This window comes from Prionailurus bengalensis, chromosome A1 (assembly GCF_016509475.1).
Source record: "Prionailurus bengalensis isolate Pbe53 chromosome A1, Fcat_Pben_1.1_paternal_pri, whole genome shotgun sequence".
In the NCBI taxonomy this organism is placed as follows: Eukaryota; Metazoa; Chordata; class Mammalia; order Carnivora; family Felidae; genus Prionailurus; species Prionailurus bengalensis.
The window spans coordinates 141,277,374-141,299,786 of record NC_057343.1 but is presented as its reverse complement, the minus strand read 5'-3'; the positions used below and the strand labels follow the sequence as shown (position 1 = coordinate 141,299,786).

General features: G+C 46.3%; 1 protein-coding gene across 3 annotated transcripts in view; it reads right to left on the bottom strand.

Moving 5' to 3' along the window:
• IQGAP2 (IQ motif containing GTPase activating protein 2) overlaps positions 1-20,017 on the bottom strand; it is a 296,761-nt gene extending 276,744 nt beyond the window's left edge. For all 3 annotated transcript variants that reach the window (XM_043592352.1, XM_043592373.1, XM_043592363.1), the window contains exon 1: positions 19,673-20,017. In XM_043592352.1, coding sequence (XP_043448287.1) covers positions 19,673-19,718 — 46 coding nt within the window. In that variant the 5' untranslated portion in view covers positions 19,719-20,017. The remainder of the gene's footprint in view (positions 1-19,672) is intronic.
• Between the last annotated feature and the right edge of the window lie 2,396 nt (positions 20,018-22,413).

Below are 22,413 nucleotides of genomic sequence, written 5' to 3'. Positions count from 1 at the left end.
CTGAATGGTTTTCTGGTGTTCCCAGGCCCAGGGCGAAGGTAGCAGGAAGGCAAGGCAGTATGATTCCTTAGCAACTCTATCACACCAACAACCTCTAGCTGAGACTATACTCGCCCAAGTCCATCAAGTCCCAATGGAACAGAACTTGCTCTCTCACCATCAGAAGGAGTAATATGCAATCTAGTGTGAGGGTTTTTCTCCCTCTGTTTTTTTTTTATTTTTTTTTAACGTTTGCTTATTTTTGAGAGAGAGAACAGAGTGTGAGTGGGGGAGGGGCAGAGAGAGAGGGAGACACAGAATCGGAAGCAGGCTCCAGGCTCTGAGCTGTCAGCACACAGCCTGATGCCGGGCTCAACCCCACCAGCCAGGAGATCATGACCTGAGCCGAAGTCAGACGCTTCCCGACTGAACCACCCAGGCGCCCCTCTCCCTCTGTTTTTAATATGATTACAGGCCTCTCTAGGAAAGACTAAAGAACAGGACAGAGTTCCACCTAAAACAACTGTTAACAATCCGAAGCATTTCCTTCCAGTCTTTTCCCCCACAGAATTTAAATTCTAATTTCCCCACGGTGTATCTTCACATTTCACTTGATTCTGTAAGCACTTCTCTGTGTCATTAGAAATCAATCAGTTTAAGTTGTGTCTGTGGTTCTCCAATGGCAACATTAACAGCTGTCTGCTCTTCAGACTTCAAAAGTTTATACACAACAGAAGGCAGTAAATAGAGAGGATGGAGAAGAAAAACAAACGAACGAAAGCAATAAAATTTTAATGAATCCATCTCCCAAAATAGTCTTGGTCAACAGTGTTAGGAGTTTCAGATCTCTCAGTCACTTCTGCTGGCAGAAGGGAAGCGGCCAGGCCTCCTGACTTCCCGGAGCTAGCACATGCTCCTCGCGGAGCAAAGATGGGCAGAAAGAACGAGGTGCACGTGGGCTTCGAGAGTCCCCGTCCCCATGCTCTTACCAATCCCGCATAGTATTCCCATCTCCGGGCTCAGCTCACACCATTCCCTCTCAGGAACGCTTCCTTGCTCTTCGGAGCACTCCATACATGCCAGGCCCTGTGTCAGGTGCTTTACGTTTGCTATCCCGTTTTGTCCTAAGGATGCCATCCGACAGGAACACTCTGATTTCACAGGACAGAAAACCACAGCTGAGTGACAGTAAGCAACAGAGCCAGGTCTCCCTGACACCGTGCTATGTCCTCAGCCAGAGATCTGCCCTAAGCGCTTCTCTGTCACAGGAATACTTATGTCTCCCTCCCTTCCTAGGAGTACTTGAGCAGGTCAGTCAGGATAGATTAGTAAAAACAAGTCTGAATATAAAGCGCCTGCTTCGGATTCTGTGTCTCCCTCTCACTCTGTCCTTCCCCCACTCACACTCTGTCTCTCTCTCTTAAAAATAAAATTAAACAAAAACAAAACAAAACCAGGAGCACCTGGGTGGCTCGGTCAGTTAAGCGTCCTACTCTTGGTCCCGGCTCAGGTCATGATCTGACAGTTTCGTGGGTTTGAGCCCCACATCACACCTGCACTGGCAGCACAGAGCCTACTTGGGATTCTCTCTCTTTCCCTCTCTCTCTGCCCCTCCCCACTCATGCTGTCTCTGTCTCTCTCAAAATAAATAAATAAACTTTTAAAAAAAGAAATAAAGAAGAAAAGGGGTAAAAAGAGCAGTACAAGACAAGGGCAAGGAAGCCAGAAAGAATATAAAAAAACTGAAAACAAGGGGTAAGCCCTCCACAAATTGTACAGATGAGCCCCAAATTTGGCTCTGTGCTCACCGGGCCAAAGCGAAACACGCAAAGTGGATATTCATAAACTTGAGTTATGGATATATGTCATAAAGTCCTGTTGCCATAGAAATTACATTGGGAACAATTTATGTCTCAGCCATGCAGCCTGATCAAATGACTTCTAAATGAGCTTATTTTCTGCCTGTTGGCTAAGCCTACAGGCCCTGCAAGGTATGCTTGATACACACTGCTCTAAAAACGGCCACACACTACCCAGTTCTCTTATTCAGAATGAGCTAAATGCACTTTAAGTCACTGAGAGAAGGTTTAAATGATCAGCTCGAGGGGCTTGCTCTTCAACAGTGTTGCTGTTACTGCTTTCTCACTAGGTCAGTGCCCACCACACATCATCTGCATGCTGATGCGGCCAAACCTTTTCTCTGCTACCTTCTCCTTCTGCACTCTGCTTGCAACCCCCTTCTTTCATCTGCTTGGTGAGGATCAAGTACTTGACCTAAGAGCGGGTACCAGCCAGTCCCCTAACTCACCTCCTCTCCGTGGCTGTACTTACCAACTATTTATGAGCAGCCGAAGTCATTGTGCTAAAAATTTACGACGTCCACAATTTTCCCTTTTTCCAAAATTAATGGTTTTACTGAATTGAATAGTACCCCCCCCAAATTCATGCATGCTCAGAACTTTGGAATGTGAATTTATTTTGAAATGGGGTCTTTGCAGATGCAATGAATTAAAATGAGGTCACACCAGATTAGCATTGGCCTTAACCCAACGAGTAGTGTTTTATAAGAAGAGCAAACAGACACCCAGGAAAATGCTTCATCATGGAAGAAGAGATTGGAGGGATTCATTTAAAGCCAAGGAATTTAAGGATTGCCAACAACAAGGAGAAGCAGGAAGCCAAGAGGAAAGAAGGGAATCCTCTAGCAGAGACTTCAGAGGGATCATGGCCCAGTCAACAGGTTGATTGGGTTTCTAGCCTCCAAAACTGTGAGAAAATAAATTTCTCTTTTCTCTAAAACTGCATGTAAGCCCGCAGTTTGTGTTCATTTGTTATAAAATAGGAAATGAATACAATGGTTAAATACAATACCCAGAAGAAGACAGAGTACCAAGTGCCCAAACGAACTTTTTAACTTGTATCCGATAGCTATGGTGGGCACAAAATCTGGAGTGCCATCACCTGGATTCAAATATTGACTCTGCCTTTTAATCCCTCTTATTTTCCCTACTTATAGGGATAACATTACCAACAGCAGAGGGTCATTATAAGGATCAAATCAGATGATTCATAAAAAGGGCTTACAACAGCATCTGGCCCATATAAGCACTAGGTCTGCTTGTTATTATCAGTATCATTAGAGGCTAAACTCACAGAAAAAGGCAGAAACCAATCCCTCCTTTCAGAATTGTGTACACAAGATCCACCTCTCAGGGTCCTGTCCCCTCCTAGAAGACATGAAGCATTATGGGATGTCTCTCCCCAGGCTGTACAAGGCAACCAAAGACAGGCCCAAGAGAAGGGCTCCATCAAGATTTCCCACTAAAGTACACTGCCCATTTTCAACACTTACTAGGCTCTGCAGAACCAACATTTTCTCTTGTTAAATAATCCCTGGGACCTCACACGTCATATTTAGCACAAGCTCCAAACTAATCATTAACGCACAGCAACGTGGTTATATGCAGTTAGACTGTTGATCTAAAAATTCTCAGCTCATTTTCAACCAGGAAATAGAATAACAACCAACATTCAAAAAGAGCAGGCTGCCAATCCCGAATCCACCTTACGCAGGGTACAATGAAGCCAAAGTCTTCCGAACATGCTTTCTTAATCTCAGCCTCCACGGCTGGAGCTGTATATAAAAATACAAACACTCACCCGTATGACATGGTTTCCTCTTACCTTCAGTCCACGGTTCTACAGCCCAGGTTCTCACACGTTCCTGCCACTTTTGGCTTAGATTAAGAATCACCACTCTAGGAGCCTGAGGCTACCAGTCACAGACTGCCAAATAGAGACTTCAGGTCCAGTAAAATAGTAATAGCTCATTTTACAAATGTCTGCTTTCCAAATAAAACTTCTGAAGAAAATCAGATCTAAATAACATCTTTGAAACTGACGGGAAATATTATATTCATAGCTTCTCCTGAATGAGTGCTTTCTCTGTACCAGCCACTGAGTACTTCACGCAGGTAATTCATTGTACTGTAGTCATCCCCATTTTACAGGTGTATAACCTGAACCAGGGAAGCGAAGACTTTGCCCCAGGTCACACATTTAGTATTTGGAGGAGCTAAGGTAACGAAAATACTCGGTTTTAAAAAACCGAGAAGCCCCCAAGAGGCAACCTGTTACCTGCTTTTACACTTTTTATAGAAACCAAGGGCAACTTGCTGTCCATGTACTATTTAAATTACCAGCCCCAAACTAAACTCCTGATTTAAAAAGTGATGTATACCGTGAATGAAATAATACATGCTCTTATCCTGCATGCCACATGGCCTGTAAAAAAGTAAATCTTACCACAGTTAGATTTTACACTCTTGGTCTTTTATGCTCTATGAAGACAACATAGGTCCCCACACACCCGTGAGGAGGCAACGTGAACAGGAGCCTAGAGGCCGGCATTCGAATGGAGTTCTGCCTTGAACTCAAAGATATTTCACCCTTCACAGGCTTCTTCAATTCACTTTACTGAAAACTCAGAGGTGGGTGGTAGTTCCTCCAAAAATTAAACATAGCATTGGGGTACATGGGTGGCTCAGTCCGTTAAGCGTTGACTTTGGTTCAAGTCATGATCTCACAGTTTGTGGGTTTGAGTCCCATGTCAGGCTCTGTGCTGACAGCTCAGGGCCTGGGGTCTGCTTCAGATTCTGTGTCTCCCTCCCTCTCTCTCTCTGTCCCTCCCCGGCTAACATTGCCTGTCTCAAAAATAAACATTAAAAAAATTTTTTTAAACATGGCATTACCGTATGATCCAGCAATCCCGCTTCTGAGTATATAGATTCAAAAGAAGTGAAAGCAGACATGCAAACACATACCATACACACTTACGTTCACAGCCATGTTATTCACGATAGCCAGAAGGCAGAGACAACCCAAGGGTCCACTGATGGATGAATGGATAAACAAATATGGCGTGTGTATATAAACATACATATACACATATATACATACACACACATACACAAATACACACACATATATAGACACGTATATATGCATATGTACATACATGTATACACACACACACACACCATGGAATATCATTCAGTGTTAAAAAGGAAGTTCTACAACTTGGGTGAACCTTGAGGACATGAGAGTAAGTGAAGGAAGCCAGACACAAAAGGACATGTATCACATGACTCCACTTGTAGGAAATATCTAGAGTAGTCAAAATCCTAGATAAAGTAGAAGGGTGGGTGCCAAGGGCTGCTAAGAAGGGAGCATGGGAAGTTATTGTTCAGCGAGTACAAAGTTTCAGTTAAGAGGAAAAAGCTCTGGAGAAGAATTGTGGTTATGACTGCAGAACACTGTGAATGTACCTGATGCCACAGAACTATACTTAAAAATGACGAAAATGAGGGCGCCTGGGTGGCTCAGTTGGTTGAGCGTCTGACTTCGGCTCAGGTCATGATCTTGCGGTTCATGAGTTCGAGCCACGTGCCCGGCTCTGTGCTGACAGCTTGCAGCCTGGAGCCTGCTTTGGACTCTGTGTCTCCCTCTCTCTCTGCCCCTCCCCAGCTTGTGCTCTCTCTCTCAAAAATAAACGTTAAAAAAATGTTTTTAATGGCTAAAATGGCAAATATTGTGTATTTTATGACAAACACACAGAGTGAGAAGTTTTAATTAGGTGGATTTCAAACCTTGGCTGCCCATTGAAATCTCCTATGGAGTTTTAAAATTCATCTATTCATCACCAGTAGCAGGAGGCTGGACATGGTGGCCTCCTGATGTGATGTGCTGGGAGGAAACCACATCACCCATAAGTCATTCATGCCAGGAAAGTGGCCTGGCCCCCTCGGGGGCTTCAGTGTCCTTGAACTGATAGGGAGGTGGTTCAGCCTGGGGAAGACCAAGGTTGGGGGTGGGCGTAATGTGAAAAACCTGACTGGACCGTGGACCCAAATGGTTATAAAGTACGCTCGGGGAAAATTACTTTGGTTGAATTTCAAATTGGATGGTGGACTTGAATGCATGGTACGGTTGGTACCCGGGATGTGGACGACAATGTCCTTGTTGGCACGCAACGGGTATTCACTGTCCTGTTCTCTTTGAGGCTTTTGGGGGGGGTTCAAAATTTTTTATTTAAAAAATAGAAAAAATAAGAATACCTGTACCAGAGGTCTACACCCAAACAAATAGAGTATCTGGGGGATGGGATCCAGGGAATCAACGTTTTCTTTGTAAAGCTCCGTGGAGATTCTACTAGGTTGCCAACTATGAATTCCGCGGCTCTAAAACAAGATGTGCTATTACGATAGCATCGTAGGAGTCAAAGCTGTGCTATTAACCTAGCAAGCTGGCCCACTGTTGACACCCAGCAGCCCTGAGAAATCTTCTCAAGCCCTAAATGACCCCAGCTGCCCCCCTTCCACCCCTCCTTTACTTAACAATAAATCACAACATGTCAATTTGGCAAAGAAGTTCTCTCCTCAGAATTGGGAGACACAACTGCCTTCCCTAGCTTCATCCCCCCATTGCTGAACACACAGATTTCCCCTAACTCTTAAGGTAGTTTCCCTTTATGAAACATTCCCCCACGGCACAGGGCTCCAAAACATTAGTGTGTGTGTGTGTGTGTGTGTGTGTGTGTGTGTGTTAATTTTTATTTTATTTAATTTACATCCACGTTAGTTAGCACATAGTACAACATTGATTTCAGGAGTAGATTCCTTAATGCCCCTTACCCATTTAGCCCATCCCCCCTCCCACAACCCCTCCAGCAACCCTCTGTTCTCCATATTTAAGAGACTCTTACGTTTTGTCCCCCTCCCTGTTTTTATATTATTTTTGCTTCCCTTCCCTTGTGTTCATCTGTTCTGTGTCTTAAAGTCCTCATATGAGTGAAGTGATATGATATTTGCAAGACATTACTCTTGAAAAGTCTTTTCAAGTTTAAAGATCTTACTACTCCTCTCTTGGGTCTGCATTATTTACACTTTCTAGGAAAAGAAATGTTCAGACAGACAAGGAAGGATCTGGCCAAAGATTATGTATTAGTATTTAGAAAGTTCACATGTCACAGGTATTGTTACCCAAATTCAAAACGTTGCCTTTCAAACTAGAGAAAGAAGAAAAAAAAATGTCATTGCGAATATGGGCCCAAAGACAGCCTGTGTCACAAAACTCAAGTGGCACTGGCTTGGAGGCAGATAGAGGATGAAAGGATGACACTAACATGCCTAAGACTACAGTAAAAAGTTCCTCAAGTGGCCAAATTAGTCCCCGACACGATCACACATACACACACTTGAGTCATTTTCAAAGCAATGTCCCATACCTCACGTCCCTTTTGGGGTAAACATCAACTCATTTTTCGGATAGACACAGGAGCTCAGGGAAGTCCTACTCCACATCACACAACAAGTAACACCTTAACCCCCAAGCTCTCAGATGGTCTACGCTACCCTAGTCTTCACAGCGCTTGACGCCTCTCATGGTTTCAGGCTTAGAGTATTTCCACCACAGCCACCACAGGTTTTTAACATAATTCAGGGGACAGTGGCGACTTCCAAGGGGCCAATAAGTTTCTAGACTCCTATGTACTGGGATCTGTGTACTGTTCGCAAATATTTTCCTCCCAACTGGAGTGACTAACATAGCGAATGCAAACTCCAAGTGAAGGACATTCCAAAGCTGCTTTTTTTTACCTAAGGCTCTGATCACACTTGACCCCTGAAGGCAGTGGTCTGCAGACTCCGTGTGAATTACACAGCATCCAGCACTTGTAGTCGAATCAAAGAACAATAGTTAGTGGTCTCCTCTTTTTAGGCTGTTCAGAGTTCTCTTGGTCAGTCAGGAGAATAATCCCTCTGTTGTTAATGGCAGCCATCTTTACCGTCACTGCAGACAGGACTTCTTGAGTCATTACTGCTTTTTACCAATCAGTTCCCATATGTTAAAAACCTAAGGCACCTGGCTGGCTCAGTGGGAAGAGCATGGGACTCTTAACAGGCTCAAAGTCCTCAGTTCCCACCTCACTTTGGGTGCAGAAATGACTGAAACAAACCAACAAACAAAAAACCTTAAATAGTTACTGCCCACCTGGGATTCTTTCCCTGTCGCCATTGCCAAGTTCACCTTGCTGATCTTTATGTTTTTCATCCAGCCTCTCAACGATCTCTATCCCAACTACAGCAGCCTAACAACTATGCATCCTGGCCCTGTCATCACTTCAGCCTTTCTGTCAGTCTCTCCATCCGACTCGCCCTTACACACACACACCTGGAAAATTCGCTCTCCATCGAATGCTTCCATGCCAACAGACCTGCTTTTCAGACTTGTAATTTTCTCAAGGCAGGGTTTATATCCAACAAAAACTTTGCATCTTCATCGGGTAAGGGCACCTATTGGAACTGTTCAACTATAAAAGCATTTTCATAGAAAATTTGAAGAGGAAAAACATTTTTTTTTAATTCACCCATTACCTCATTACCTAGATGGAACCACTGTTGACATGATGATTTACTTATGTGCCAAATACTGGGGATACGGCAGTAACCAAAAAAAAAAAAAACAGTCCCTACCCTTAAGGTGTTTCTTTTATTTTGTCCATGTTTGTCTTCAGAGTAATCAATGTAGTATAGTATTTTTTTAAACTCATTCGATTGTTATGAAAGGCCCTTGCCAGAGCCTTCATTGAAGAGGAACATATAAGCACCATCCTCCAAACTACTGACTAATTTAAAAGAACAGCAGCAAATACCTTTTTGGAGAACAGAGGAAGAAATCTAAAGCTGTATCCACAATTAGTGCCAAATGAAAGGACTTTTGTCAACCTGGTTCCAGTGGACAGGTAACTATCTTTTCATTTATGTTTAATTTTTTTCCCTTTGGAAAATAAATCTCTGAAAATAAATCTCAGAATAAAAGCTAAAGCATGTTTGTATTAGCTCTGAAACGACCATTTCTCAGACAAACTTGTAAGAGTTCAGTAGGAGCAAAGCTCTGGGAAGCCACCCTCCTGGATCTTCTATGGGGTAGCACAGTTTGGCGGGGCAGGGGCTGAAAGGAGAACTCCTACCCTGTATGGCTGGCTTTATGACCAACACCTCCCAGCCCCCTTACCTCACCTGTGGGAAGCCTACTCAGTCAGCCCAGGGCAGACGTACCCAATGGCCAAGGAGGAGTCAATTAATGGCAGCTGGTCTCAACGGTCTCTTTGTGGGACAGTGAGGAGTAGAGGGGGGATAGAAAACATTTATATGAAACATGCTAGAATCAAAAGCCTGGTAGAAGAGGGGAGCAGAATGAAGAATAATCTGCAAGTGCCAAGGTGGGAAACAGCCTATATTGTTGATTTCTCACAGCTCCAACACACATCCCAGGTTATACCTAGTGGTTGAGCTTCGCTGGACCCATGAATTTAAGCTTCACTAACTTTCTAGAGGCAGGAAGGCCTGAGGGGTGTCAGACAAATCCACCTCCTCACCTCCCTTCTGAAACCCCACAGCACTAGGCGGACCCTGCTAGCCACGTCAAACTCTACAATGTGATCCAGGCAAAAGGCTAATACTTATTTCAAGTGACTCCTTCCCATCAGGGTATGTTTCCATCATGAACACTTGGGCTTTCAAACCAGCAGCAGTAGCAACAATCAACTGGACCCGAAAAGAGACAACAGGATGCTTAGTAACTGCAGAGTTCCTTACTCAACTGTGTGCGTGACAACACCACAATCTTTTTTTAAGATGACAGAAAAGTACAGTGCAAGAAGCCAATCCCCATCCAACTTGATTTAGAAACAGGAACAACGTGCATTAGGATTTCTTACACATACACAAACAAGGATAATTTGATCTCCACCCGAAGTAAGATTCATTCAATTTCCATAGAGATAACTAAAGCATGTTCTCGTGAGTATCAACTTTCAACAGAGTATGGGCCCATGATTTTTTTCAAGTTAACTCTACCCCAACATGGGGTTCGAACTAACGACATTGAGATCAAGAGTTGCATGGCAGTAGCGACGAGGGGGAACCACCATCAGCCTCACCCCCTGCCCAACAGTCAAGGGCTGCCTCTACAGGGGCACATTCTGACCAGGTATGTTCCCGTGTATTAAATCACTTAACCCTCTGAGCAGGGACTGCCCCACCTGCATGTTACAACTGTGGAAATTAAGGCATACAGAAATTAAAATAACTCGCCGAGGTTCCAGAGTATAAAAACAAATCTAAACATTAAACATTTGCCTGCCACTTGAAAGCTGCTCAAATGATCTTTAACGGATAAGAGAAACAAATTCCTCCTTTAGAGAAACAGTACAGACACCTGAAGCAAAACCAGTAATGGCAGCAAATATTTATTGAACGTTGTCTCAGTGCCACGGCACCAGGCTCCCAGCTAGGTAATGAACATAAACATTACCTAAGTATTTGAAATATATGTTGCTTCTATCTCTTGCAAATCAAGTCCTTTTAATGGAGAGGACTAAGGAAATGGGTTGACATTAAGATTGAAATCACATCTGCAAATAAAAATATGAGCATGGAGAAAGTTACCAGGAACTAATCGACCTTAATTTTTTTTTAATGATATAAAAAGGTCTTCCTTCAAAGGTCTGATAGCAATGGATAGCAAAAGGAGAATAACTAGAAGTCATCTGTGGGGATCCCAAGCAAAAAATGCAATCATAGGAATATATACTCTTGTCGGTAACCAATAGCAAAATAAACAGATCTGTAGTTTCCCTGGGACCACTTCTGCCTAGCAAATGATATTTCGGCCAGCATGTTCAACTGTTCTAAAAACTGTAGGGGTTCCGGGGTGGCTCAGTCGGTTAAGCGTCTGACTTCCACTCAGGTCATGATCTCGCGGTCTGTGGGTATGGGCCCCGCGTCGGGCTCTGTGCTGACAGCTCGGAGCCTGGAGCCTGCTTCGGATTCTGTGTCTCCCTCTCTCTCTGCCCCGCCCCCTCTCACACTCTTTCTCTATAAAAAAGTGAATAAACGTTTAAAAAAAATGTTAAGAGATAAACATTGAAAAATTAAAAAAAAAACTGTGAATAAGTGAATAAAAAATACTTCAAATTGTTCTGAAGTGAAAGAGGAAGAGGACATCTTTCAAACCTTACTGTCCAGGAGCCCCCGCAAGTATCAGAGCCCGGAATGCCAGCTTGGGGCCTCCCTTTTACACAGAAAGATTTGCCAGCTCCCTCAGCCTCCCCAGTGGCTCCTAAAAGCACTGCCTCCACCTAGAAATCCTTGCGAAGTGGACCTCACTCTCTCCTCAGTGGAGATTTTGGACTTGATCTTCCCCATCACATTTGTTTCCTAGAAGAGAGGAAAGAAACCTTAAAGACAGACCCAAATAAATCCTGTAATATAAACACAAACTTAGAGAGAAACCAATGCCTGGATTTGCGGGTGGTGCAGGTGTGTGCTCAAATCAAACACAGGAGGAACAAGTAAAACCTTCAGTGTTGTACCCATGTGTTTACACTTATTTCACAAAAACCTGCAGGCGCTGTGAGGGGGGTAATTGCATATTAGGAACGTCGTTTCTTTCACCTTGGCCCTAGAGCAGTGCAACAGAATCACCTAGAAGGCTCTGCGGCAAGGGTGCTCGGCCTGCCCCCAGGGATGCTCTACTCCTGTTGCTTCTCCAGAAAACTGCTCCCTGCAAACCACTGCACTGACAGGAGGAACAGTGGTCAGCTCCTTTCAGGCACATGGGCACACACGGCCCAATCCAGGATTGTAACATTAAAGAGAGTCCACTTGGAATTTAGTTACATCTCTGAACCTACAAGCCAACTGGAAACGTGGGGTCAGCCATTTTCCATTAGCCATTTTTCTTTTCTGGGGTTTTTTATATGAACTTTATTGTCAAACTAGTTTCCATACAACACCCAGTGCTCATCCCAAAAAGTGCCCTCCTCAATACCCATCACCCACCCTCCCCTCCCTCCCACCCCCCATCAACCCTCAGTTTGTTCTCAGTTTTTAACAGTCTCTTATGCTTTGGCTCTCTCCCACTCCAACCTCTTTTTTTTTTTTTTCCTTCCCCTCCCCCATGGGTTTCTGTTAAGTTTCTCAGGATCCACATAAGAGTGAAACCATATGGTATCTTTCTCTGTATGGCTTATTTCACTTAGCATCACACTCTCCAGTTCCATCCACGTTGCTACAAAGGGCCATATTTCATTCTTTCTCATTGCCACATAGTATTCCATTGTGTATATAAACCACAATTTCTTTTTTTAAACTTTTTTTTTTTCAACGTTTATTTATTTTTTGGGACAGAGAGAGAGCATGAACGGGGGAGGGGCAGAGAGAGAGGGAGACACAGAATCGGAAACAGGCTCCAGGCTCCAAGCCATCAGCCCAGAGCCCGACGCGGGGCTCCAACTCACGGACCGCGAGATCGTGACCTGGCTAAAGTCGGATGCTTAACCGACTGCGCCACCCAGGCGCCCCTATAAACCACAATTTCTTTATCCATTCATCAGTTGATGGACATTTAGGCTTTTTCCACAAGTTGGCTATTGTTGAGAGTGCTCCATTAGCCATTTTTCAATCCAACTGGGATGCTGGTCATTTGAAGGCACTATATCTCTAGTGAAATTTGAAAAGTAACAACTGTCCCAAGTAATGGAGAAAATGAAGAAAAAAAAAAAGAAGTGAAAGGGGCACCTGGGGGCTCAGCCAGTTGAGCGTCTGGCTCCAGCTCAGGTCATGATCTCAGGGCTCCTGAGTTCAAGCCCTGCATTGTGCTCTCTGCCGTCAGCACAGAGCCTGCTTGGGATTCCTTCGCTGCCTCTCTCTCTCTCTGCCCCTCCTCTGCTCTGCCATGTGCGCACGTTCTCTCTCAAAAATAAACAAACGTTAAAAAAAAATAAGTGACAGAAACCCTGCTGTTGTCAAGATACTCTTCTCACCTCATCTCAGGGAATTTACCTTCTGCCATGGTTTAGAGTTAGTTGTGCGCTTCCCGGGCCGCAGTCAGTCAGGGCCCCATAAGGTCCGTGTCTACCTGCCTCTGGATTCATTGAATGCCTTCAGTATCATACGCATCATCCTCACGCAGCATCCTCGGTCCTATCCTGAGCCAAAGCATCTGATAAATGAGCCCATCCGTGGGCATCCCCAAACCTAGAAGCATGGCGTGGGCATCTGCGAGCAGCAGACACAGGGGACCCAAATGCCCACGTGCACAAACTTCACCGGACCCCCGCAGCTTCCAGCACCAGGCACTCCAATCACCCCCAGCCTTCCCACAATTCTCCACTTCACTGGGCCACTCCCCTCTCCAAATTTACTGGAAAGTTTAAAAAAAAAAAGTGTACCCAAGCTACTTTTTTCAAGACAGCTCTAACTGCCCATTGGTGCCCACAAAGAAAGGATTCCTTGAGAAATCCCCTTCCAGCTACACCACCCTGCCCCAACATCTATCCTACAACCTAAGCTTCAACCCCACACAACAAATACAGGGGGATGCCTTTCACCTTTACCTCCCACCTTCAAGGTCTTGTTCAAATTCACAATTCGTGAAGCTTGCCTGTTGCCCCATCCTAATCCACCCTGATCTCTTCCCTGCCACAGAACTAGTAAGTGCACAAACACAAGTATAAGCATCAGTCTTTATCTTCCAGGTTCTCACAGGCTGTGCCCATCTTCGTCATTTTCCTTTCATCTGAACCTGCTGTACTTAGTAGGTGCCCTGTTAATGGAAATTACCACCACACGTTTCGTGCTGTGTGCCAGAAACCACATCAGCCACCATTACAGGAATATAAAACACCACCCTCCGAGGTACAGGAGAAAACCCTAAGGCTACTCAACCAGTAAGTGCCCAAATAAGGATTCAAACCCACATCTACTCCACTCCAAACCTTTTGCCATTTCACAGACGCCATTCTTCGGCCTTTCAAGGGAGAAATAAACTATTAACAGTCAAGTGAACAAGTCTGGCTCACTTATCACAAACTTCTGCCTGATTTCTCATCAACCCCGGATTTTAAGGCATGGCCAGTATACATAATAAAAGTGCATTTTACAAATTATCCTATTTGGAATCACTGGAGCATACCTCTGTATTATGGAAAAACTGTTCTTTCATTTTAGTGCCTCACAGTCAGATGGGAGGTCTCTACACATATATAAAATCCTTTGATGAGTCTGGACGCGCTCTATAAAAAAGCTCAGGTATTCTTGTATGCTTTTCTTAAGGGTGGGGAGGAAACAAAATCCAGTTTAGACAATACCATGCATCTACTTTTTTTTTTTCATTTTCTTAAGGTTTATTTGAGAGAGAGAGAGAGAGAGGGAGAGAGAGAGAGAGAGAGAGAGGGAGGGAGGGAGAGGGAGAGGTTGGGTATGAGCAGGGAAGGAGCAGAGAGACAGAGGGAGACACAGAATCCCAAGCAGGCTCCATGCCGCTAGCACAGATCCCAGTGAGGGGCTCAAACTCACTAACTGTGAGATCATAACCTGATCTGAAATCAAGAGTAAGACGTACACCGACTGAGCCACTCAGTCGCCTCACCGTGCATCCACTTTTAGAAGAGCACACTAGCCAAATAGCTACAGGTTTGGTGACTTTGATCAAATGACGACACACCGGGGGCGCCTGGGTGGCTCAGTCGGTTAAGCGTCCGACTTCAGCTCAGGTCACGATCTCACGGTCCTTGAGTTCGAGCCCCGCGTCAGGCTCTGGGCTGATGGCCCAGAGCCTGGAGCCTGCTTCCGATTCTGTGTCTCCCTCTCTCTCTGCTCCTCCCCCGTTCATGCTCTGTCTCTCTCTGTCTCAAAAATAAATAAACTTTAAAAAAAAAAAAAATGACGACACACCGGAAAGAAAAAGAGGTGGAACCCCTATGAGTAATTCAGAGAAGACAAACTGGCAATAGCCACTGAGCAAAGCCTTCAGGCCCTGGTAACACCAGCTGTCAAGTTGGGGTCACCAGCCAGCTGTGTGGCCTTGAGACGTTACCTTGGATTTCAGCTCCTCTGTGAAATGGGGAGACCGCTGGCCCTCTCAAAGGTACTAATAAGCAGATGGTAACAAGTGTCATGAGAAGAACCAGCTCTTGCCAAGCGCACAACCTGAATGCCCATGCTCAAGTGCCTGCCCTGTGGAACTACAGCTGACCAGCCAACAGAAGTCGAGTGGACTCTGTTTCTCCACTGGTTACCACGAAGACTTGGTGCATCAGAACTGTTTGTATAGTAGACTTTTAAGCAAGTTGTTAAAAAGCTTGCCTAGCGGGAGGGTAAGGGGCAATGGCAAACCAACGGTTCCCTAGAGAAAAAAGGGGGTTAACTGACCCCCTAAATACTAAATTCTACAACAACCTTGGTATTACAAGCTTAAACTCTCCCAAACAAGTCATTTTGGCTAACAACACGTGTAATTAAAGTTAAAAGCATACTAAAACCACACTTTGGCTGTTGACCTTGAAGATCCTTTGGCAAAACTCAATCAAAACAAATAGCCCATGAAGGAATAACTTGACTTTGTGTCTTGTTACCCACCCCAGTACTCCAGCTACCAGGTGATTTAGAAATCTCGCTGCTGAAACAAGAGCATTATCCAACAAACAAACAAAACGTTCACCGCATCAGCCAGAACAGCCCCACCCCCACCCCAGCACACTTGAGGCTGGCACACGCTTCTGCTAGGCTCCTGTTGCATTTTCTCAAAGAAACAGGGTAACACTGACAACTATTCGTTTCAGGACGTTTCTCGTGAGAGAAGTCTGCAGAGGGCAGAAAACCACAGTGCTTGCCAAAAACACATTGATTACTACCCCTCCCCCCCACACACATAGTAAGTACCTAAACGCTGACTGGTATCAGCTCTGAGATCATCAGAGCACAGGGTCATCTTTTGCTATCAGTGACGTTCTTAACTCTCAAGTAACTGGAACAAAACTTTTGACAGATCATGGTGGCAGTGTGTTTTGACAATTATTTTGGCTAATTCATTATCGTTCATTACGAGAGCACAAAAATTACTTGCAAATCATGCCTACCCATCAGTGTCACTTAAATTTGGTTTTGAGTGTAAAAACATACCCTAGTTATCTTATACAACATTCTGGTTCTAAAGTAGTAAAGCTGGGGCACCTGGGTGGCTGAGTCAATTAAGCATCTGACTCTTGATTTCGTCTCAGGTCATGGTCTCACAGTTTGTGGGATTGAGCCCAGCATCAGGCTCTATGCTGACAGCACAAAGTCTGCTTGGGATTCTCTCTCTCCCTTTCTCTCTGCCCCTCCCCTGCATTCTCGCTCTCACTCTCGCTCTCACAAAATAAATAAACATTAAAAAATAAATTAGAAAGCAATTTCCACCTTTCTCTTTTGCCACTTATTCCCTGCAGCACTACATGAATGAGCTGGTATTTCAGCTTTGTTCGGTATTCACAGGATACAAAATAACTTCATAGGTTGCAGGAGAAGGTGGCCAAAGTGGAAAAGCAGGGATTAAACAGAAAAATGATTTAATTTTAATTCCGGGCTCCCATGTGCCAATCAAAAAGACTTCAGCAATCTTTCATGTCCGAAATCCGAGACGAGTGCCTTCATGGACACTCATTGAGAAACCCCTCAAGTGCAACTTACTATGTGGTATTTTACCCACACTCAGCCTGGTGGAAAACAGCCCTGAGTTCAGTGAATTAACTTTGTACAAAAATTACTAAATTAAATGACATTTCAAGAGGAAGAGAGAAGGCAGAACAAAAAAAATACACCTAAAACAAGTTTAATACCAACTACTAAAAAGTTGTTCACACAGTCCAGTCTCAAATACCTTTTACTCAGAATGTACAGTACTGGAAGTTAAATTACAACAATGTATCAAATAAATTTATCATTTATTTTCAAGAGATAGAGCATAAGCAGGGGAGGGGCCGAGAGAGAGGGAGACACAGAATCTGAAGCAGGCTCCAGGCCCCGAGCTGTCAGCACAGAACCCCATGGGGACTTGAACTCCCGAACTGCATGATCATGACCTGAGCCAAAGTCAGTCACTAAACTGAGCCACGCAGGTGCCCTATTCTGTTCATTTAATGTCAGGGGTAATACCTGTTCGGTATAGTTTGAGGTTTTGTTAAACTAAACCTGTATTCACCAAACTCAGAAACCCGAAGAAGCACAATTCTGTAATCAACACACCAAGGACAGTGCATTTTCCTTCATTCCTTTGCCAGGTTTCCTGTAAGGAGCTCACAGCACTGTTTGCAGTCTCATGTTGACAGAGCCCCAAAATCAGACCACCACCAGAGATGATGTATTCTAATACATCAGAGAGTCTCCTTTTGCATGAATAATGAGTGTTCCTTAACATTGACTAACACGGAGGTATATTCAACTAGATTTTTTCAAAGAAACTATGAGCGTACAACCATTCATGAGCCTAGCAGCAAAATAAAGAAATGTTCATGTTAATGACATACAGCCTATTTTACTGAAGTCTGAATATTTTAGGGTGACCATAAAGTCTAGAAACTATCTGGGGCACCTGGGTGGCTCAGTCGGTTGAGCGTCCGACTTTGGCCCAAATCATGATCTCACAGTCCGTGGGTTCGAGCCCTGCGTCAGGCTCTGTGCTGACAGCTTGGAGCCTGGAGCCTGCTTCCAATTCTGTGTCTCCCTCTCTCTCTGACCCTCCCCCGTTCATGCTCTCTCTGTCTCAAAAATAAAGAAACATTAAAAAAATTTTTTTTTAAAGTCTAGAAACTATCAAACACTTTTAGTCAATGACCAAACAACGCCAGCACTTTGTGAGCTGGGGGAAGGCAAATGGGAGTGTTTCCAACAGGTGGCACCCCACTCCATTACACCAGACTCATGCGAGAAATGGAACAATTATTTCCAAAGAAAGTGGCTGGGGTGCCTGGGTGGCTCAGGTCATGATCTCACGGTCCGTGAGTTCGAGCCCCGCGTCGGGCTCTGTGCTGACAGCTCGGAGCCTGGAGCGTGCTTCAGATTCTGTGTCTCCCTCTCTCTACCCCTCCCCCACTCGTGCTAGGTCTCTGTCACTCTCAAAAATAAATCAACATTTAAAACAAAACAAAACAAAGTGGCAGTGTGGAGTGTTCTTCATGCTTGTGGGATGTGAACCTCCTTGGTTGCGTTTCTGACGTGGGCTAGGTCCACAGGTGTATTTGATGAAAATCAGGCACCATCACAGATCCATCTGTTTCTGCACGTGAAAACGTTACACTAACGCACTTCATTCACTCCAACTTTGCACGCACATTGAACTCCTGAGAGATGACCCACCAAATACATCATGCTTTAAAATGTGCATCCAAAGCCATGGGGAGGGGGGGTCTATTTGCCTAGTTTCCAGAACGGGGTCATCTTATAATTTGACACAGTGAAGCTACCATATGTTCCGAGAGCTTGTCACATAAATAAGAGGCTTTCACCAACCTGTGGGTGACACCACACACACTGAATGACCACAGCATGGCTCCTCGAATCCAAGGAGCTCTGCTGTCTGTGTGCTTTACTACAGTGTCATTAAGGCTGCAAAGAACCGGGTCCTGGCGCGTTGTTTAATGCATTTCCCTGCTGTACGGAGTCTGCAGCTGGCTCCTCAGGCTTCTTCCTCATTGCCATACACCAAACGGGTCACATGGCAAAACTAACTTCCTATCTCTAACTCTCCATTCCAAGACTAATGGGGAGAAAGAACTTACACACGTTAACTCCTCCCCTCCCACCCCGCCCTCCCAAGCGCACAAAACAACCCTGCAGCAGGTATCACCACCTTCACCCAAACCTGATTCCTCTACCCCAAGGCCAGCCAGGGCAAAAGATTAACCAGTGGTCTTCGGCCATGGGTCCACTGACAGGGCCTGCGATGGACGCCAACTTTCTGTTTGTTTTAAAGGAAATACTTCCTGGCATGTTTAGCCAAGGCTCTGAACTCTGTACATGAAGCCACGTGGTTGGTGCTAATCTGGCTCCATCTACTCACGATCCGCCAAAGCAACCTCTTTCCGATGGCAGCAGCCCCTGGCTGGGTAAATCGACACCATCTCGTTCAAGTCACACGGGCTCCGACCGGATCCTGGGGAGCCTAGCTCTGCGTCCTCTCCCCATGGCAGTCCTGGCAGGGTCTTAGGGCAGCAGGGAACAGAGGGGTTGGGCCCGGAGGTGCCCCTTTCAGCAGCACCAGGAAAGGATTCACGCCAATGGTGCGCAAACTGGCTCTTTCAGCTCACGTGCAGCTCGAGGGAGCAAGGTAGGAAGAGAGCTGTTCCAGGAGAACCGACTTTGCCACTGGTAGAGTGCGTGGGCGCAGTACTCGCGGTGCCCACCTGTAGCCACGGCAAACTTTCCTTCAGAGTTGGAACAATCCAGTCCCTTACGCCACCCCCTGGTCCGAGCCGGCAGCGGCCCGGAGCTCCAAGGGCTCCTCACCTGATACCCCTAAACGCACAACCGGGCCCGTCCCAGAGCTCAGACTCAGCACTGCCTGCGCGCGCCCCGGCGGGGTTTTCCGGGCAGAAGACTGGGGTTGCCCCTGAGGATCTGAAAATTGCGGGGAGAGCGGGAAGACGCCGCTCACTACCTTCTGCAACTCCAGCTCCCAACTTTGCCAGCCACACAGCTGCTGCCCTCCGGCTCCCTCCGCGGCGCGCACCCCGCTCCCTCGGCTTCTCCAACGCGTTCCCCGGGGAGGGGTCTCCCCAAGGCCGCCGGAAGCCCCGCGCACCCGGCGTACTTACAGCCATAGCGGGGTCTCTGCAGGGACGGCAGCTCCTCGTGGGGCATCCTGCGCTGTTCCGGGGGCCCGCCCGGGGCGCGCCCCCGCGGCTCCCCTCGCTAGCCAGGCTCGCCGGCTCCGCGCCCCGCCGGCGCGCTCGTATCCGGCCTCTCGCTGCCCTCCCCCGGTCGCCCCGAGATGGGCGACCCGCGCGCGCGGTGCTCCCTAGTCGGCGCTCGCTGCAGCCGCCGCGCGCTGACACCCGAGCAAAAGTGAACTCTCGTCGTTCGCTCCGTCCCGGCCGCCGCCGCGTCCCGGGCAGGTTTCCTTTCTCCTGCAGCCCGGCCCCGTTATTCTCCGCGGTGGGAGCGCGCGCCGCCGAGCAGCGACCCCTACCGCGTGCGGGGCGCAGCGCCCGGGCCGCGTGAGCCCGCCCCTTTGCTGGCGCGGGTGGAGGAAGGGGCTGAGCGGGACGCTGGGGCGGGATCCCCTGCAGCTGGGGCCCGCGGCCGCCCAGCCTGAATTTGCACTTCTGGGGTGTTCCGAGAGTGGAAGTGAGCCCGCGCGGAGAAGAGCAAGAGAAACCGCAGAAGATACAGGCAGCGCCGTTCGCCCGGGGTGTTGCCGAGTTACAGGACAAACAGCGCGGTTCTTTGCCCTCTGGGGAGATTGCACGAAGCCTTTTTCTTTTTTTTCTTTCTCTTGTTCGGGTTTTTTTTTTCCTTCGAAAGTTGCTTCTGCGACTCTTTGTCTGCAAAATACAGGGTTCCCCTTTCAGGACAAGAAACTCTGTGTGTGTGTGTGTGTGTGTGTGTGTGTGTGTTGGAATAGCAAGATAAACACTACCCAAGCAACCACTCAAAACACGACTCTGAGTATCCTCCGCTCACTTTCGGCTGGCTCCCCCTCCGCCCCACACCCACGGTGCACAGAACTGCCGCCCAGCCCAGGTGGGGTCGCACACCACGAACATCTTTTCCGGCTAAGCTTTAAAGGAAATTAAACTGCTTGTGGCTTTTCTAAAAGGGGTTTTCTAATACGGTCACCTGGAGCTGTTTTTCTCTTTGTGCCTCAGAGTGATAACATCTGGAGGAATGTGGGACCGTTCTATCCCTGTGCCCTCACCTGATTGTCACATGTGGGATGCGGGGATGACCACGTGGCCGGCAAAATAAAATAATTGAGGTAGAGTGGTGAGATTATTTGGAGAGAAAGTGCGTAGTGACACTATTTTGAAGTATGCAGAGATGCAGACAGTGGCCAGCTGTTTTCCATTTCATAGCGGTGATGCCTTCCCTTGAATCTCTGATTCTGGGGCCCCACCCTCATATTTTCCAGTTCAGTTGCTCTGGGCTATGGCCGGTGAATTTGCATTTCTAACAAGCTGCTGGGTGATGCTGACACTGCAGATCTGCAGGCCCTGCTTAGACTAGTTCTTTTTTATTTTTTCTTTTTAATTTTATGTTTAAAAGTGAGCTGCTTTTTTTAAAGTTTATTTATTTTGAGAGAGGGAGAGAAGGTGAGAGAGAGCGGGGGAGGGGCAGAGAGAGAGGGAGAGAATCCCCAGCAGGCTCCCCGCCATCAGCGTGGACAGCCTGATGTGGGGCTTGAACCCACAAACCTCCAGATCATGACCTGAGCCAAAATCAAGAGTCCCTCACCCAACCAACTGAGCCACCCAGGAGAGTAGTTCTGTTAGAAAATAGGCGCAAGGGATTTCAATTGGACTAAGGGAAATCTCGCTCAGGTGGGAGAACAAGAGGGTTCTCTCCTCCTCCCCTATTTTTTTTTTTCTTTTCTGGGAGCATTAGATTCTCACCTGGTTGGAATGGAATGAGTGGGGTTCTTCCTTAAAGAGCAGATGCCTCTAATAATAAGAACAATTCAAAGGTGAAACAGACACATGTTAAGTTATAGCACCCTGTCAGTGTTCACCCAGAGGGGAACATGTCTAGGAGAATTTTCTGTGCTTCAGGCGATGCTGAATAGGAGGATAATCTAAAGTTCATTCCGTCTCTATGATTCCATGTCTGAAGTACTAACAATGAAACTCTAACTTGCGTATATCAGTTTTCAGTGTGAATGGAGAATTCAGGCCCAAGTAAGTGGGTAGTCTATGTATTTAGAGATGAGGTGAAATCATAAACTAGAATCGTTGATGAAGGTGATAGGATTTGAAAGAGTGCCTTAGGGTGGACCTTGAAAAGTGGGTAAGAGATACACAATGTCCCCTCCAGGAAGACCAACAGGACAAAGGACAATGGGTGGGGCACGAGGGAGGTGAGGGTGGGAGTTCTGGAGGTGATATCAGATCATGGAGGACACTGACATCACTGTGTGGATATGATCATAGGAGCTTTTGAGAGCTTTCAAAGTTATGGCCATGGGAGCCGTATGATGAAAGGGAGTTCAGGGAACGTGAATCTTGCTGCAGATTATAGGACGGATTAGAGAGGGGTAACTTGGAGGCTGACACCTGATGAAAAGGGCTGAGGCAGAAGTAGGAGGAGAGCTTCAATGACATTGACACCAGTAAGTGATAAAGGGGGAGTTTTAATACAAACAAGTTGGTGCCATCAATATTTACATAGATGTCACAGATTGTAGTAAGCAAGTATCTGTTCATGGTAGAAAGTGAAGGTTGAAACATACATAGGTGATCACCAGAGTCGTTCTAAGTTCATGTTCTAGCTGGTCAGCTCTTTTCTGAGGGCTCTGGGGAGGCTTCAAGCTCTGTCACAACTACTGTTTGTATAGACAACA